Source organism: Oncorhynchus clarkii, unplaced genomic scaffold (assembly GCF_045791955.1).
Source record: "Oncorhynchus clarkii lewisi isolate Uvic-CL-2024 unplaced genomic scaffold, UVic_Ocla_1.0 unplaced_contig_1397_pilon_pilon, whole genome shotgun sequence".
Classification (NCBI taxonomy): domain Eukaryota; kingdom Metazoa; phylum Chordata; class Actinopteri; order Salmoniformes; family Salmonidae; genus Oncorhynchus; species Oncorhynchus clarkii.
Window position 1 is genome coordinate 10,001 of NW_027259529.1, and position 16,687 is coordinate 26,687.

Below are 16,687 nucleotides of genomic sequence, written 5' to 3' on the forward strand. Positions count from 1 at the left end.
CATTTACCAACATTTCTGAAAATGTATAGCATTTTGGATTGAAACTCTTCCACTGATGATTTGTCTCTATCTATCTATCGACACTTTTACGCCTTCGGAATTCTCCTACATTCCAGAACACTACGACCTCATAAAGAGGAGAAGGAATTCTAGAGATCTAAAAGAATGTTCTGCTTTTGTTTACGACCTTACAGAGGGACTAGAATAGCCTCCAGAACGGCCAGGCAGAGAGGAGGGAGAGTTTCATTAATGTGGTAACAGCGCAACTCGTCTTAGATGCGGGTGAGCGATAGAGACGAGGACAGGGTCGTAACCTTATCGTAAAAACTCCATTCTAAACGTACTTATATTGGTGCGTCATCTAGCTGGCTGCAGTAAAGTAAAGGCGCGCGCACGCACACACACACACACACACACACACACACACACACACACACACACACACACACACACCCTGAAGTTTCCCAAGCTTCTAAACCATTGGATAAACTTAACATAATGTGAATAGTTATTTGATCTAACAATTACCCCCCAAAATAAATTGTTAGATCATTTAATTGTGTTATTTTTTGTAATCAAGATAATGAGTCACAAAAAAAAAAACGGAATACCTCTATCCTCCAAAAAAATACATTTGTATATTAGCTGAGTGCTTCTCAAGCCAAAATAATATTGATACACCACATGAAAGACATAATTGCAATTTTTTTCACTTAATTCTAAATTGTGTTATTTTTTTTCTCCCCCTCTCTTTCCGCCTCTGTAATGTAATATTGTCTGTACCGGGGATATGGATGGCCCTGTCTGTCTGTAAGATAATACGGAGAGAAGAAGAGAGACCTGGGCTCTAAATAGTTAATGAACCAGTGACAATGGGCTTTCCCCCCCCCCCCCCCTTTCAAACCAGACAGCAACGAATGCAAAGCATCTCCAGACAAATTGAGGGGGAAAAAATGCATTATCACAAAAAAAAAGGAAAACAGATGAAAGTGTTTCCCAGAAGCATCAATATATATGATTCTTATATATAACTGTCCTACACTATTCATTTAAAAAGCTTTTCAACCTTAATAATAATCAGTCTTTCTCAAAAGCTGCATCTGTTTCTGACGAAACGGTCGTCGTGCTTATCCGTGTCCTGTCTTTAATCCACTAGTGGACAACCACGTCGTCGCACGGTTTACTGTTCACTGAATACGTCGCCTAAAATACATATATCATTTTCTACATTTTCACCAGTGTCTTGGCAAAAAAAGCCACAGAGAAATAGTATATTCCTTTAAGTTTCTCTCTCTCTCTCTTTCTCTCTCTCTCTCTCTCTCTCTCTCTCTCTCTCTCTCTCTCTCTCTTTCTCTCTCTCTCTCTCTCTCTCTGTCTCTCTCTCTCTCTCTCTCTCTCTCTCTCTCTCTCTCTCTCTCTCTCTCTCTGTTCGTGTCTTTCTCTCTAAGCTTGGTTAAATTGTAAACTTGATGTACTGTAACACAGAGACTTTATAATGTATTTTATTGTATTGCTTACAGTCTTCCATTTCTAATCAGTGGTGACAACAACACAGAGACTATAGCCAGATGTGGGAGGGCGAGGGGCTCTGTGTGTTGCAGGCTTACCAGCCTAATGCTACGAGACCAGTGTGTGTGTGTGTGTGTGTGTGTGTGTGTGTGTGAGGACCAGAGGGAGGGATTAAAGAGTTAAACCACCTAAACACACACCTGAGCTTTGCACTGATTACCTGTCACACCCCACAATGCATCACAACGCCACACAACGGTAATGTCCTCACTGAAACCACACAGGAAGAACGTAATGTTCTCCACTCTTTGGGTGGCTATCTTTTTTTTTTCTTCTTTCCAAACCCCCAGTTTGAATCAATCTTTCAGTCAGAATTCATCAAAAAATAATTAGTCTGTGTCCCCTCCCCTCGTCCCCTTTCTCTTCCACCTCTGGAGTAGTTGAAGTGATTTAGTCTCACAAACGGACTGCTGGGAAAACAGGGTGGGGGTAAAGTGCCGGCCCGGTGAATCCTCTCCAATTAAACCTAAACAGTCAGTCAGCGAGTTAAGACAGGCCAGGAGGCTAGAGACCCACTGTTGTCACTGCTACAGCCGTAGCCCCATTACACCACCTGTCCCTGGTCGTCAGAACTATCAACAGGGGCGCCAAGTCCCCCCCCAACCCCCATCTAACCCCCCCTCGACCCCACAGCCTATCCCCTTAAAGCTGTACCACATCCGCAGATGGCCTCAGACATCAGTTTCATGGGCCAGAGCTGCCTTGATGCCAATTAGGAGAACTGATAGGCACAGCAGTGTGTGTGTGTGTGTGTGTGTGTGTGTGTGTGTGTGTGTGTGTGTGTGTGTGTGCGTGCGTGTGTGCGTGCGTGCGTGCGTGCGTGCGTGTGTGCGTGTGTGTGTGTGTGCGTGTGTGCGTGCGTGTGTGTGTGTGTATACATCTCTATTTATAGGCCCTGGTCAAGCCCGCTCAACAGCTAGGGTAAACGATTTGTCTATGCCTCTCAGATGAAGACAGTGTAAGGGGTGGGTTGGAGAATGGATCTGTCTTGCCTTATGTTGTTAGCTAGTTCACGTGTCGTTTTTACAGATCTATAATCTATGATGTGGTAGTTTAGTCTATACATGTATAATTACTTTATTTTATTTCCCTCTGTGAGATTTGATTATATTAATAATAAAACTGAGAGAAACAGAGAGAGAGAAAGAGAAACAGAGAGAGAGAGAGAGAAAGAGAGAGAGAGAAATACAAAGAGATAGAAACAGAGAGAGAGAGACACAGAGAGAGAGAGAGAGAGAGAGAGAGAGAGAGAAATACAAAGTGATAGAAACAGAGAGAGAGACAGAGAGAGAGAGAGAGAGAGAGAGAAATACAGAGAGAGAAATACAGAGAGAGAAACAGAGAGAGAGAGACACAGAGGGAGAAACTGAAAGAGGAAGAAAAAGAGAGACAGAAATACAAAGAGAGAGAAACAGAGAAAGAGAGAGAAAGAGAGAGCAAAAGAGAGAGAGAAAGAGAGAAATACAAAGAGAGAAACACAGAGAGAGAGAGAGAGAGAGAGAGAGAGAGAGAGAGAGAGAGAGAGAGAGAGAGAGAGAGAGAAATACAAAGTGATAGAAAAGAGAGAGAGACAGAGAGAGAGAGAGACAGAGAGAGAGAGAAATACAGAGAGAGAAATACAGAGAGAGAAAGAGAGAAATACAAAGAGAGAAACACACAGAGAGAGAGAGAGAGAGAGAGAGAGAGAGAGAGAGAGAGAAATGAAAAGAGAGAGAAACAGAGAGAAAGAGAGAAATACAAAGAGAGAGAAAGAGAGAGAGAGAGAGAGAGAGAGAGACAGAGAGAGAGACAGAGAGAGAGACAGAGAGATGAGAGAGAGAGCGAGAGAGAGAGAGAGAGAGAGAGAGTTTTGTGTGTGTCAGGTCCTATATTGACTCTAAGAGTGAAGGTCCTAGATTGACTCTAAGAGTGGAAGGTCCTATATTGACTCTAAGAGTGGAAGGTCCTAGATTGACTCTAAGAGTGAAGGTCCTAGATTGACTCTAAGAGTGAAGGTCCTAGATTGACTCTAAGAATGAAGGTCCTAGATTGACTCTAATAGTGAAGGTCCTAGATTGACTCTAAGAGTGGAAGGTCCTAGATTGACTCTAAGAGTGGAAGGTCCTAGATTGACTCTAAGAGTGAAGGTCCTAGATTGACTCTAAGAGTGGAAGGTCCTAGATTGACTCTAAGAGTGGAAGGTCCTAGATTGACTCTAAGAGTGGAAGGTCCTAGATTGAGTCTAAGAGGGGAAGGTCTTAGATTGAGTCTAAGAGTGAAGGTCCTAGATTGACTCTAAGAGTGGAAGGTCCTAGATTGAGTCTAAGAGTGAAGGTCCTAGATTGACTCTAAGAGTGGAAGGTCCTAGATTGAGTCTAAGAGTGGAAGGTCCTCCTAGATTGACTCTAAGAGTGGAAGGTCCTAGATTGACTCTAAGAGTGGAAGGTCCTAGATTGAGTCTAAGAGGGGAAGGTCTTAGATTGAGTCTAAGAGTGAAGGTCCTAGATTGACTCTAAGAGTGGAAGGTCCTAGATTGAGTCTAAGAGTGAAGGTCCTAGATTGACTCTAAGAGTGGAAGGTCCTAGATTGAGTCTAAGAGTGGAAGGTCCTCCTAGATTGACTCTAAGAGTGGAAGGTCCTAGATTGAGTCTAAGAGTGGAAGGTCCTCCTAGATTGACTCTAAGAGTGGAAGGTCCTAGATTGACTCTAAGAGTGGAAGGTCCTAGATTGAGTCTAAGAGTGGAAGGTCCTAGATTGACTCTAAGAGTGGAAGGTCCTAGATTGACTCTAAGAGTGGAAGGTCCTAGATTGACTCTAAGAGTGGAAGGTCCTAGATTGACTCTAAGAGTGAAGGTCCTAGATTGACTCTAAGAGTGGAAGGTCCTAGATTGACTCTAAGAGTGAAGGTCCTAGATTGACTCTAAGAGTGGAAGGTCCTAGATTGATTTTAAGAGTGGAAGGTCCTAGATCGACTCTAAGAGTGGAAGGTCCTAGATTGACTCTAAGAGTGGAAGGTCCTAGATTGACTCTAAGAGTGAAGGTCCTAGATTGACTCTAAGAGTGGAAGGTCCTAGATTGACTCTAAGAGTGAAAGGTCCTAGATTGACTCTAAGAGTGAAGGTCCTTACGGAGTCAGCATTGTTTCCTGTTACAGAGAGGCACCACAGCGACCCAGAGTGTGTGTGTGTGTGTATGTGTGTTCCCTCGGCTCCCTAAGCCGCTCTCTCTTTACCCAGCATGCACGGCTAAGGATAAAGTAAATAAACATCTTAGGTCACGGGGCAGCCCTCTTTCACCCCCAAAACAAAACAGTGCCCCCTTCAAACACCCCATCTACGTTCCAAATGGCACCCTATTTTCCTATACCAGAGTTCTGGTCAAAAGTAGTGCACTAGATAGGGCGCCATTTGGGATGTATCCGCCCTCATAGCAGAACAAAGTCCCAGAGAGCGGGGCCACGACGAGCCATGCCCACTCTCTGACCCATGAGAACCAATATGTCAATCTTCTGACTTTCAAAAACAGAGCAGAGGAAGAAAAACTCCAACCGAACCAAAAACAAAACCCCAACAAAAGATAATTGTTGGGAATTCTTAAGACATAATACAAACCAAGAACCTGGGTATATTTTTATACAAACAAATAGACGTGGAGATATTTAGGTGGACGGATTAAGCATTTAATTATTATTATACTTTTTAAAAACATTTGAACTAATATGATTGCCGTTGTCATAATAAAGATATTTATAATTAAAATGGGTATATACTGTATACAGTAGTATAGTTCATGTTCGTATGGAGAGGTATATAAAACCAATGATAGCACTTTGGAGATTGACATATTTCCCAAATGTTTGTTTGTTTTTAAAAGCTTTTACATTTAGAGACGCCAATTTATTAAGAACAATTTTACAGGACAGTGTCTTCTTCCTGTGTAAACCAAACCCCTGCCCACTGTGAACTCTTTAAATAAATCTCTAAATACAACATACAGTGATATCTAAAACAACACTTCATTTGATATGTGAACAATGTGTACTACTAAATAAAAAACGTCTTATTAATTTGATCATGTGATTTTACTGTTAGATTCTCTTTGACAATTAAAGTCTTAGACTTGTAGACCTTTTTTTTTTTACTGCAGTGGGATAAATCAGGGTCACACAGAGGGATTCTGGGTAATCTTAAACTAACATCTACTTTGAAACTAAAGTATCCACCTCACACACCTGGTTATGGGTCTTAAAATAAAGAAGACACCTGTACCGTGTCGGATAGAGAGTTTACAACTATTACATGTTGAGTTTGCATCCCAATATTACATTTGACATATATATATATATATATATATTACAGAAGACTGAAATATAACAACACTATTTGACATAGAAACACTGGATTTTTGGCTTGATAATTTTGATCAAGTTGAAGAATTATGAAATAATATGAATACAATTCTACCCATGAGGCCTCAGAGTTCATCTGACTGCAGGAGAGGGCTACGGAGAAGACACGCACCGGTCTAGTCCCGTCCTCTCTCCAGGGCTACGGAGAAGACACGCACCAGTCTAGTCCCGTCCTCTCTCCAGACAGACTTTCCTATCAAGTTAAGGCTAATTACATCGGGTAGCCATGGCCTGGCTTCTCCCGGGAAATGTATCCATGAAAACAGGTGGATGCAGGGGCAATTCATTAATTCAACAACAATGTGTCTTTCTGAAGGAGAAATGTACAGTGATGATGAGTCCACAGTACCGCTGTTCTGTCCTGGGCCCCTAGTTATAACCTGTTCTGTCCTGGGCCCCTAGTTATAACCTGTTCTGTCCTGGGCCCCTAGTTATAACCTGTTCTGTCCTGGGCCCCTAGTTATAACCTGTTCTGTCCTGGGCCCCTAGTTATAACCTGCAACCTTCATCTAGCACTACCTAGTTTTTCTCGGGGGGGGGGGGTGTGTAGGGACTAGTGTTCTGGTGTAGGGACTAGTGTTCTGGTATAGGGACTAGTGTTCTGGTGTAGGGACTAGTGTTCTGGTATAGGGACTAGTGTTCTGGTATAGGGACTAGTGTTCTGGTCTAGGGACTAGTGTTCTGGTATAGGGACTAGTGTTCTGGTATAGGGACTAGTGCTCTGGTATAGGGACTAGTGTTCTGGTGTAGGGACTAGTGTTCTGGTGTAGGGACTAGTGTTCTGGTGTAGGGACTAGTGTTCTGGTGTAGGGACTAGTGTTCTGGTATAGGGACTAGTGTTCTGGTATAGGGACTAGTGTTCTGGTGTAGGGACTAGTGTTCTGGTGTAGGGACTAGTGTTCTGGTATAGGGACTAGTGCTCTGGTATAGGGACTAGTGTTCTGGTGTAGGGACTAGAGTTCTGGTGTAGGGACTAGTGTTCTGGTGTAGGGACTAGTGTTCTGGTGTAGGGACTAGTGTTCTGGTATAGGGACTAGTGTTCTGGTGTAGGGACTAGTGTTCTGGTGTAGGGACTAGTGTTCTGGTGTAGGGACTAGTGTTCTGGTGTAGGGACTAGTGTTCTGGTATAGGGACTAGTGTTCTGGTATAGGGACTAGTGTTCTGGTGTAGGGACTAGTGTTCTGGTGTAGGGACTAGTGTTCTGGTATAGGGACTAGTGCTCTGGTATAGGGACTAGTGTTCTGGTGTAGGGACTAGAGTTCTGGTGTAGGGACTAGTGTTCTGGTGTAGGGACTAGTGTTCTGGTGTAGGGACTAGTGTTCTGGTATAGGGACTAGTGTTCTGGTGTAGGGACTAGTGTTCTGGTGTAGGGACTAGTGTTCTGGTATAGGGACTAGTGTTCTGGTGTAGGGACTAGTGTTCTGGTGTAGGGACTAGTGTTCTGGTATAGGGACTAGTGTTCTGGTATAGGGACTAGTGTTCTGGTGTAGGGACTAGTGTTCTGGTATAGGGACTAGTGTTCTGGTGTAGGGACTAGTGTTCTGGTATAGGGACTAGTGTTCTGGTGTAGGGACTAGTGTTCTGGTGTAGGGACTAGTGTTCTGGTGTAGGGACTAGTGTTCTGGTGTAGGGACTAGTGTTCTGGTGTAGGGACTAGTGTTCTGGTGTAGGGACTAGTGTTCTGGTGTAGGGACTAGTGTTCTGGTGTAGGGACTAGTGTTCCATTTGGACCCCTGCTGCAGCATACAGTTAGTCAGCCACCAATTGTGCAAGTTCTCCCACTTAAAAAGATGAGAGAGGCCTGTAATTTTCATGATAGGTACACTTCAACTATGACAGACAAAATGAGAATAAAAAATCCAGAAAATCACATTTTTAATGAATTTATTTGCAAATTATGGTGGAAAATAATCATCTATTTAAGTGGGATAACTTGCACAATTGGTGGCTGACTAAATACTTTTTTGCCCCACTGTAGGTCCGACAGCTGCAGGACAAATACTCCACCAGGCCCCATCGGGCCAATTAAACTAAATAAAACAATTATCTGTACATTGACTTCCGTTCCATATCTCTGTCCACACTACGAACGTGCTCCATTCAAAACACACGCGCGCATGCACATGTGTGTGTGTGTGTGTGTGTGTGTGTGTGTGTGTGTGTGTGTGTGTGTGTGTGTGTGTGTGTGTGTGTGTGTGTGTGTGTGTGTTTGATACTGCTAGATGCTAGAGTGTGACGTCACTCACCCGGCCGTATCTGTTAGCGTAAGACCCTGTGAGCAAGGAATGGAAAACGATGATGGTCTCATCCAGGTCCCAGATGAACACTCTCTGGAGAGACAGAGCGACGGGGAGTGGGGGGGGGGAAAGGTTAAAGGAAAATCAATGGTTGCACTCTGTATTCTGCAATGTGATCTGGCCCGTCAACAGAGAGAGAGAGAGAGAGAGAGAGAGAGGGAGAGAGAGAGAGAGAGAGAGAGAGAGAGGGAGAGAGAGAGAGAGAGAGAGAGAGAGAGAGAGAGAGAGAGAGAGAGAGAGAGGGAAGGAGAGAGAGAGAGAGAGAGAGAGAGAGGGAGAGAGAGAGAGAGAGAGAGAGAGGGAGGATTGGTGCACCACAGGGACCACTAGATCCATTTACCTACAGTTGTTGGTCACGACCACATCCATCCATCCATCCCTCATCCCTCCATCCCTCATCCATCCATCCATCCATCCATCCATCCATCCCTCCCTCCCTCCATCTCATCCCTCCATCCATCCCTCTATCCCACCATCCATCCCTCCATCCATCTCTCCATCCATCCATCCATCCCTCCATCCATCCCTCTATCCCACCATCCATCCCTCCATCCATCTCTCCATCCATCCATCCCTCCATCCATCCCTCTATCCCACCATCCATCCATCCATCCATCCATCCCTCTATCCCACCATCCATCCCTCCATCCATCTCTCCATCCATCCATCCCTCCATCCATCCCTCTATCCCACCATCCATCCATCCATCCATCCATCCATCTCTCCATCCATCCATCCATCCATCCATCCCTCCATCCATCCATCAATCCATCCATCCATCCATCCATCCATCCCTCCATCCATCTCTCCCTCCATCCCTCTATCCCACCATCCATCCCTCCATCCATCTCTCCATCCATCCATCCATCCATCCCTCCATCCATCCCTCTATCCCACCATCCATCCCTCCATCCATCTCTCCATCCATCCATCCATCCCTCCATCCATCCGTCTCTCCCTCCATCCATCTCTCCCTCCATCCATCCCTCCATCCATCTCTCCATCCATCCATCCATCCCTCCATCCATCCGTCTCTCCCTCCATCCATCTCTCCCTCCATCCCCTGCCCTTTACATTAGCCCAATCAATAACTAATTAACTAGGTTTGTTAACATGCTGTGATGTCAGCATCATAATGAGGCTTAACCTCTCTGAAATGTATCTCTTATCAATAATAATGAATTAATAATGATGAATCATTAACACGTTACTTTGAAATATGGATTGGCTGGTATCTATATGGCATTCATATACACAGTTAGCTACCCACATGTTTATGACCTAATAATTAACTGTTTAACGGCATCAGACTTTATCCCCTTCAGAGGATGATGTTTAAAAGTCATCTATCAGAGAAACACATCTCATCTCTAGCTCCACCTGTTTAGGTTAAAAGCAGGAACTAAATTCGTTGTTGACGAACACACAAAAAAATAAAAATAATATTAACTACGTATCGATACATGGTGAACCACCCATTGAAAAGACAAACTAAACATTTAAAATATCCCCATAGTAAAATAAACAATTCAGTAACCAATAATAAATTAATAAATTAGGATTATAAAGATTATAAAACACTTTATTCATGTGTGAACCGTGTGGCACTGGGGAGGGTGAATTAGGCTATTGTGATTCAGACAGGGTGAGGCTAACACACACACACACACACACACACACACACTCACACACACTGCTCACCCTACCTCAAGGTCAGAGTCGGGCGGTGGTGAAGGGTTGTTGTTCCTTCTCCCTCGGCCACGTGACTTTCCATCCGAGGCACGCCGCAATCGATCCGATTCTGAATCTTTAATGGGCGTTGAAGGACTGTGGATGGTACTGTACTCGACTGGAAGGAATGGGAGGAAGGGAGAACAACAAGAAGAAGAAGAAGTGATTGTTTAAGATAAAGAGGAGGAAATTAAAGTATTTCCAGTACCTTCAGGACTGAGGAGAGTGGAGGGAGCAGAGGACAGCTCCATTTTGTCTTGTAAAAGTGTGTCTGTGTGTTAAATAGTGATATATAAATATTGAGAAGTGCATTGCAGTACAAGCTACTTCATGTAGTAAGGTTTTCAGAGGGTCAGACAGACAGAGGAGAATAACGTCAGTATATCATCTCTGCTGCAACAGAGGAGAATAACGTCAGTATATCATCTCTGCTGCAACAGAGGAGAATAACGTCAGTATATCATCTCTGCTGCAACAGAGGAGAATAACGTCAGTATATCATCTCTGCTGCAACAGAGGAAAATAACATCAGTATATCATCTCTGCTGCAACAGAGGAGAATAACATCAGTATATCATCTCTGCTGCAACAGAGGAGAATAACGTCAGTAATATCATCTCTGCTGCAACAGAGGAGAATAACGTCAGTATATAATCTCTGCTGCAACAGAGGAGAATAACATCAGTATATCATCTCTGCTGCAACAGAGGAGAATAACATCAGTATATCATCTCTGCTGCAACAGAGGAGAATAACGTCAGTATATCATCTCTGCTGCAACAGAGGAGAATAACATCAGTATATCATCTCTGCTGCAACAGAGGAGAATAACGTCAGTAATATCATCTCTGCTGCAACAGAGGAGAATAACGTCAGTATATCATCTCTGCTGCAACAGAGGAGAATAACATCAGTATATCATCTCTGCTGCAACAGAGGAGAATAACGTCAGTAATATCATCTCTGCTGCAACAGAGGAGAATAACGTCAGTAATATCATCTCTGCTGCAACAGAGGAGAATAACATCAGTATATCATCTCTGCTGCAACAGAGGAGAATAACGTCAGTATATCATCTCTGCTGCAACAGAGGAGAATAACATCAGTATATCATCTCTGCTGCAACAGAGGAGAATAACGTCAGTAATATCATCTCTGCTGCAACAGAGGAGAATAACATCAGTATATCATCTCTGCTGCAACAGAGGAGAATAACATCAGTATATCATCTCTGCTGCAACAGAGGAGAATAACATCAGTATATCATCTCTGCTGCAACAGAGGAGAATAACGTCAGTAATATCATCTCTGCTGCAACAGAGGAGAATAACGTCAGTATATAATCTCTGCTGCAACAGAGGAGAATAACATCAGTATATCATCTCTGCTGCAACAGAGGAGAATAACATCAGTATATCATCTCTGCTGCAACAGAGGAGAATAACGTCAGTATATCATCTCTGCTGCAACAGAGGAGAATAACATCAGTATATCATCTCTGCTGCAACAGAGGAGAATAACGTCAGTAATATCATCTCTGCTGCAACAGAGGAGAATAACGTCAGTATATCATCTCTGCTGCAACAGAGGAGAATAACATCAGTATATCATCTCTGCTGCAACAGAGGAGAATAACGTCAGTATATCATCTCTGCTGCAACAGAGGAGAATAACGTCAGTATATAATCTCTGCTGCAACAGAGGAGAATAACATCAGTATATCATCTCTGCTGCAACAGAGAAGAATAACATCAGTATATCATCTCTGCTGCAACAGAGGAGAATAACGTCAGTATATCATCTCTGCTGCAACAGAGGAGAATAACATCAGTATATCATCTCTGCTGCAACAGAGGAGAATAACGTCAGTAATATCATCTCTGCTGCAACAGAGGAGAATAACGTCAGTATATCATCTCTGCTGCAACAGAGGAGAATAACATCAGTATATCATCTCTGCTGCAACAGAGGAGAATAACGTCAGTATATCATCTCTGCTGCAACAGAGGAGAATAACGTCAGTATATCATCTCTGCTGCAACAGAGGAGAATAACGTCAGTAATATCATCTCTGCTGCAACAGAGGAGAATAACATCAGTATATCATCTCTGCTGCAACAGAGGAGAATAACGTCAGTATATCATCTCTGCTGCAACAGAGGAGAATAACGTCAGTAATATCATCTCTGCTGCAACAGAGGAGAATAACGTCAGTATATCATCTCTGCTGCAACAGAGGAGAATAACATCAGTATATCATCTCTGCTGCAACAGAGGAGAATAACGTCAGTAATATCATCTCTGCTGCAACAGAGGAGAATAACGTCAGTATATCATCTCTGCTGCAACAGAGGAGAATAACATCAGTATATCATCTCTACTGCAACAGAGGAGAATAACGTCAGTATATAATCTCTGCTGCAACAAGGAGAATGACGTCAGTATATCATCTCTGCTGCAACAGAGGAGAATAACGTCAGTAATATCATCTCTGCTGCAACAGAGGAGAATAACGTCAGTAATATCATCTCTGCTGCAACCCGGCTGCTTGAAACTCTTCTTCATCTAGTTTTCACTTAATTGTAGGATGATGATGATGATGATGATGATGATGTCATCCGACCTTTATTACCCGAAGAAGCATTGATGTGATTCATATTATATATTTATAATATGATGTATTATTCTCTCTTCCAGAACCGGAGTTACATTTTCTACAATAACCCTATTTTACAGAGGGTTTACAGAGGGAAGTTTAGAAAGGGAGGGAGGGGTAACAACAATTTAAAAAATGATCACAAAAAAATATTTCTCCAATAACACCAGTTTCTGTATTTTCAACAAAATTCAGGGAGGGTTTTGATTATCGTTAATTATCATGAATTCGAAAAAATTATTACATTAATATAGTTTATTTGATTTAAAAAAACTGTAATGGTTACCATAATGAGTGGCCCTGGCATCATAGCCACCCCCTCCAGAGCCGTCTGATCCTGGGGATGGAGGGTGGGTGGCCTGGGGGGCCTGGGGCCTACCTGCTGGGGGGTCCGTGAGGGCCTGGCTGGTCAGGGCGCTGGGGGGCTCCTGGAGGGTGTAGGTGGCTGTGGTGGAGGGGGTGGTGGGACTGGTGTTGTTGCTGGTCATATAGGGGGAGGTGTATGGAGAACTGTTGTAATACTGGGCGTACTGGCCCTGGCCGAACGCTGGGTAGCTCGGGTAGTCCTGGAGGGGGAGAGGGGATAGAGAGGGGGGAATGATGGAGAAAGGGAAGGATGGAAAGATTGAGAGGGTGGAGAGAGAGAGCCAGAGTGAGAGAGAGAGAGAGAGAGAGAGAGAGAGAGAGAGAGAGAGAGAGAGGGAGAGAGTGAGGGATGGAGAGAGAGAGATGGAGAGAGAGAGAGAGAGAGAGAGAGAGAGAGAGAGAGGGAGAGAGCAAGAGTTAGAGGGAGCGAAAGAGAGAGAGAGAGAGAGAGAGAGAGAGAGAGAGGGATGAGAGAGAGAGAGAGATGGATGTGGAGAGAGAGTGAGAGGGATGGAGAGAGAGAGTGAGAGATGGATGTGGAGAGAGAGTGGGAGGGATGGAGAGAGAGAGAGAGAGAGAGGGAGAGAGTGAGGGATGGATGTGGAGAGAGAGTGAGAGGGATGGAGAGAGAGAGAGAGAGAGAGGAAAGGTAGACAGAGAGAAAGAAAGAGAAAGAGATGAAAGGTAGAACAAGTGGAGAGGTACAGAGAGAGAGTGAGAGAGAGAGAGAGAGAGAGAGAGAGAGAGGGAGAGAGTGAGGGATGGAGAGAGAGAGATGGAGAGAGAGAGAGAGAGAGAGAGAGAGAGAGAGAGGGAGAGAGCAAGAGTTAGAGGGAGCGAGAAAGAGAGAGGTACAGAGAGAGAGTGAGAGACGGTGAGTAACGTGAGATATGCCCCCCTTGCTACTTTACAGTGCAGATTCCAAAACGTAAATGCAAACACATGTCTTTTGTGTCCTACATCTGAACAGCGATCTGTCTTTGTATTTTTGGGAGGCGTCCCATTGCCTACATAGTGCACCAGAGCATTATGGGGGGCACTGGTCAAAAGTAGTGTACTAATGTAAACAGTGTACAGGGTGCCATTTGGGATGCCCTTCCTCTGGCATAACCCATAGAAGCAGGGGATAATCCCTGCGTACACCACTTCAGACGTTATGATCGATTCCGGGATGATTCTTGTGACGTGGATGAAGTGTAACTGGTCTGTATCATACATGTTCCCTTTTGTAGTGAACTACTAGCCTATGGGTTCTGGTCTAAAGTAGTGCACTACATAGGGAATAGGGTTCCATAGGGCTCTGGTCTAAAGTAGTGCACTACGTAGGGAATAGGGTTCCATAGGGCTCTGGTCTAAAGTAGTGCACTACGTAAGGAATAGGGTTCCATAGGGTTCTGGTCTAAAGTAGTGCACTACATAGGGAATAGGGTTCCACAGGGTTCTGGTCAAAAGTAGTGCACTACATAGGGAATAGGGTTCCATAGGGTTCTGGTCTAAAGTAGTGCACTACATAGGGAATAGGGATCCATAGGGCTCTGGTCTAAAGTAGTGCACTACATATAGGGAATAGGGTGCCATAGGGTCCTGGTCAAAAGTAGTGCACTACGTAGGGAATAGGGTTCCATGTGTTCTGTTCAAAAGTAGTGCACTACATAGGGAATAGGGTTCCATAGGGTTCTGGTCTAAAGTAGTGCACTACGTAGGGAATAGGGTTCCATAGGGTTCAGGTCTAAAGTAGTGCACTACATAGGGAATAGGGTTCCATAGGGTCCTGGTCAAAAGTAGTGCACTACATAGGGAACAGGTTGCCATTTGGGATGCCCCCGAGGTTCCCAGGATTTTAGCAAGAGTATAAATCAATGATAGTAAACATGCCTACCATGGTATTAGGAAGCTAGACTACAGTAGAGCATGTTTGTACCTGCTGTGTACTGTTGAAGCCGGTTGAGTTCGTGAGGGCGTTGCTTCCTGCGTACAGTCCTGACGTGGTTGTGAACGTGCCACCTGGAGAGGACAGGGGAAACACAAGGTTATCACTATGGAGTTATACATATCACCTGGAGAGGACAGGGGAAACACACGGTTATCACTAAGGGGAAACACACGGTTATCACTAAGGAGTTATACATATCACCTAGAGAGGACAGGGGAAACACACGGTTATCACTATGGAGTTATAGATTTCACCTGGAGAGGACAGGGGAAACACACGGTTATCACTAAGGAGTTATAGATTTCACCTGGAGAGGACAGGGGAAACACACGGTTATCACTAAGGAGTTATACATATCACCTGGAGAGGACAGGGAGAACACACGGTTATCACTAAGGAGTTATAGATATCACCTAGAGAGGACAGGGGAAACACACGGTTATCACTAAGGAGTTATACATATCACCTAGAGAGGACAGGGAGAACACACGGTTATCACTATGGAGTTATAGATATCACCTGGAGAGGACAGGGGAAACACACGGTTATCACTAAGGAGTTATAGATTTCACCTGGAGAGGACAGGGGAAACACACGGTTATCACTAAGGAGTTATACATATCACCTGGAGAGGACAGGGAGAACACACGGTTATCACTAAGGAGTTATAGATATCACCTAGAGAGGACAGGGGAAACACACGGTTATCACTAAGGAGTTATACATATCACCTAGAGAGGACAGGGAGAACACACGGTTATCACTATGGAGTTATAGATATCACCTGGAGAGGACAGGGAGAAACACACGGTTATCACTAAGGAGTTATACATATCACCTAGAGAGGACAGGGAGAACACACGGTTATCACTAAGGAGTTATACATATCACCTGGAGAGGACAGGGAGAACACACGGTTATCACTAAGGAGTTATAGATATCACCTAGAGAGGACAGGGGAAACACACGGTTATCACTAAGGAGTTATACATATCACCTAGAGAGGACAGGGAGAACACACGGTTATCACTATGGAGTTATAGATATCACCTGGAGAGGACAGGGAGAAACACACGGTTATCACTAAGGAGTTATAGATATCACCTAGAGAGGACAGGGAGAACACACGGTTATCACTAAGGAGTTATACATATCACCTAGAGAGGACAGGGAGAACACACGGTTATCACTAAGGAGTTATAGATATCACCTAGAGAGGACAGGGAGAACACACGGTTATCACTAAGGAGTTATACATATCACCTAGAGAGGACAGGGAGAACACACGGTTATCACTATGGAGTTATACATATCACTTATAAACTGTATATAGACATCATATGACATTTGAAATGCCTTTATTCTTTTACAACTACCGTGAGTGTAATATTTACAGTTTATTGTTTATTTCACTTTTGTTTATTATCTATTTCACTTGCTTTGGCAAAGTAAACATCATATGTTTCCCTTGACAATAAAGCCCTTAAAATTGTAATTGAAATTGAAGTTGAGAGAGAGAGAGGGAGGGAGAAGGAGGGAGGAAGAGGCTCAAAACCAAACAGTAGCCTTATCTTCATCCTCTTCCTTCCTTATCACTGATTGGATCTGCCTTGATGAATGACAGGGGGAGGGGGGGGGGGGGGGGCGTCTCAGGCCCTCACAATTGGCTGAACACTGAGCCTGTTGTGTTAGGGCAACTGAAGGGTGGAGGAGTGGGGGAGGGAGAGAGAGGGGGGCTACAGAAAGTA

General features: G+C 44.0%; 1 protein-coding gene across 1 annotated transcript in view; it reads right to left on the minus strand.

The window, feature by feature from the left end:
- The window catches only part of LOC139400288 (eyes absent homolog 1-like), a gene marked incomplete at its 3' end in the record, with an annotated part of 16,963 nt that extends 1,889 nt beyond the window's left edge, over positions 1–15,074 (minus strand). The window contains exons 1-4 of the mRNA XM_071145256.1: positions 14,928–15,074; positions 12,927–13,206; positions 9,960–10,102; positions 8,203–8,286 (exon numbers count right to left, since the gene is read on the minus strand). Coding sequence (XP_071001357.1) covers positions 8,203–8,286; positions 9,960–10,102; positions 12,927–13,128 — 429 coding nt within the window. The remainder of the gene's footprint in view (positions 1–8,202; positions 8,287–9,959; positions 10,103–12,926; positions 13,207–14,927) is intronic.
- Between the last annotated feature and the right edge of the window lie 1,613 nt (positions 15,075–16,687).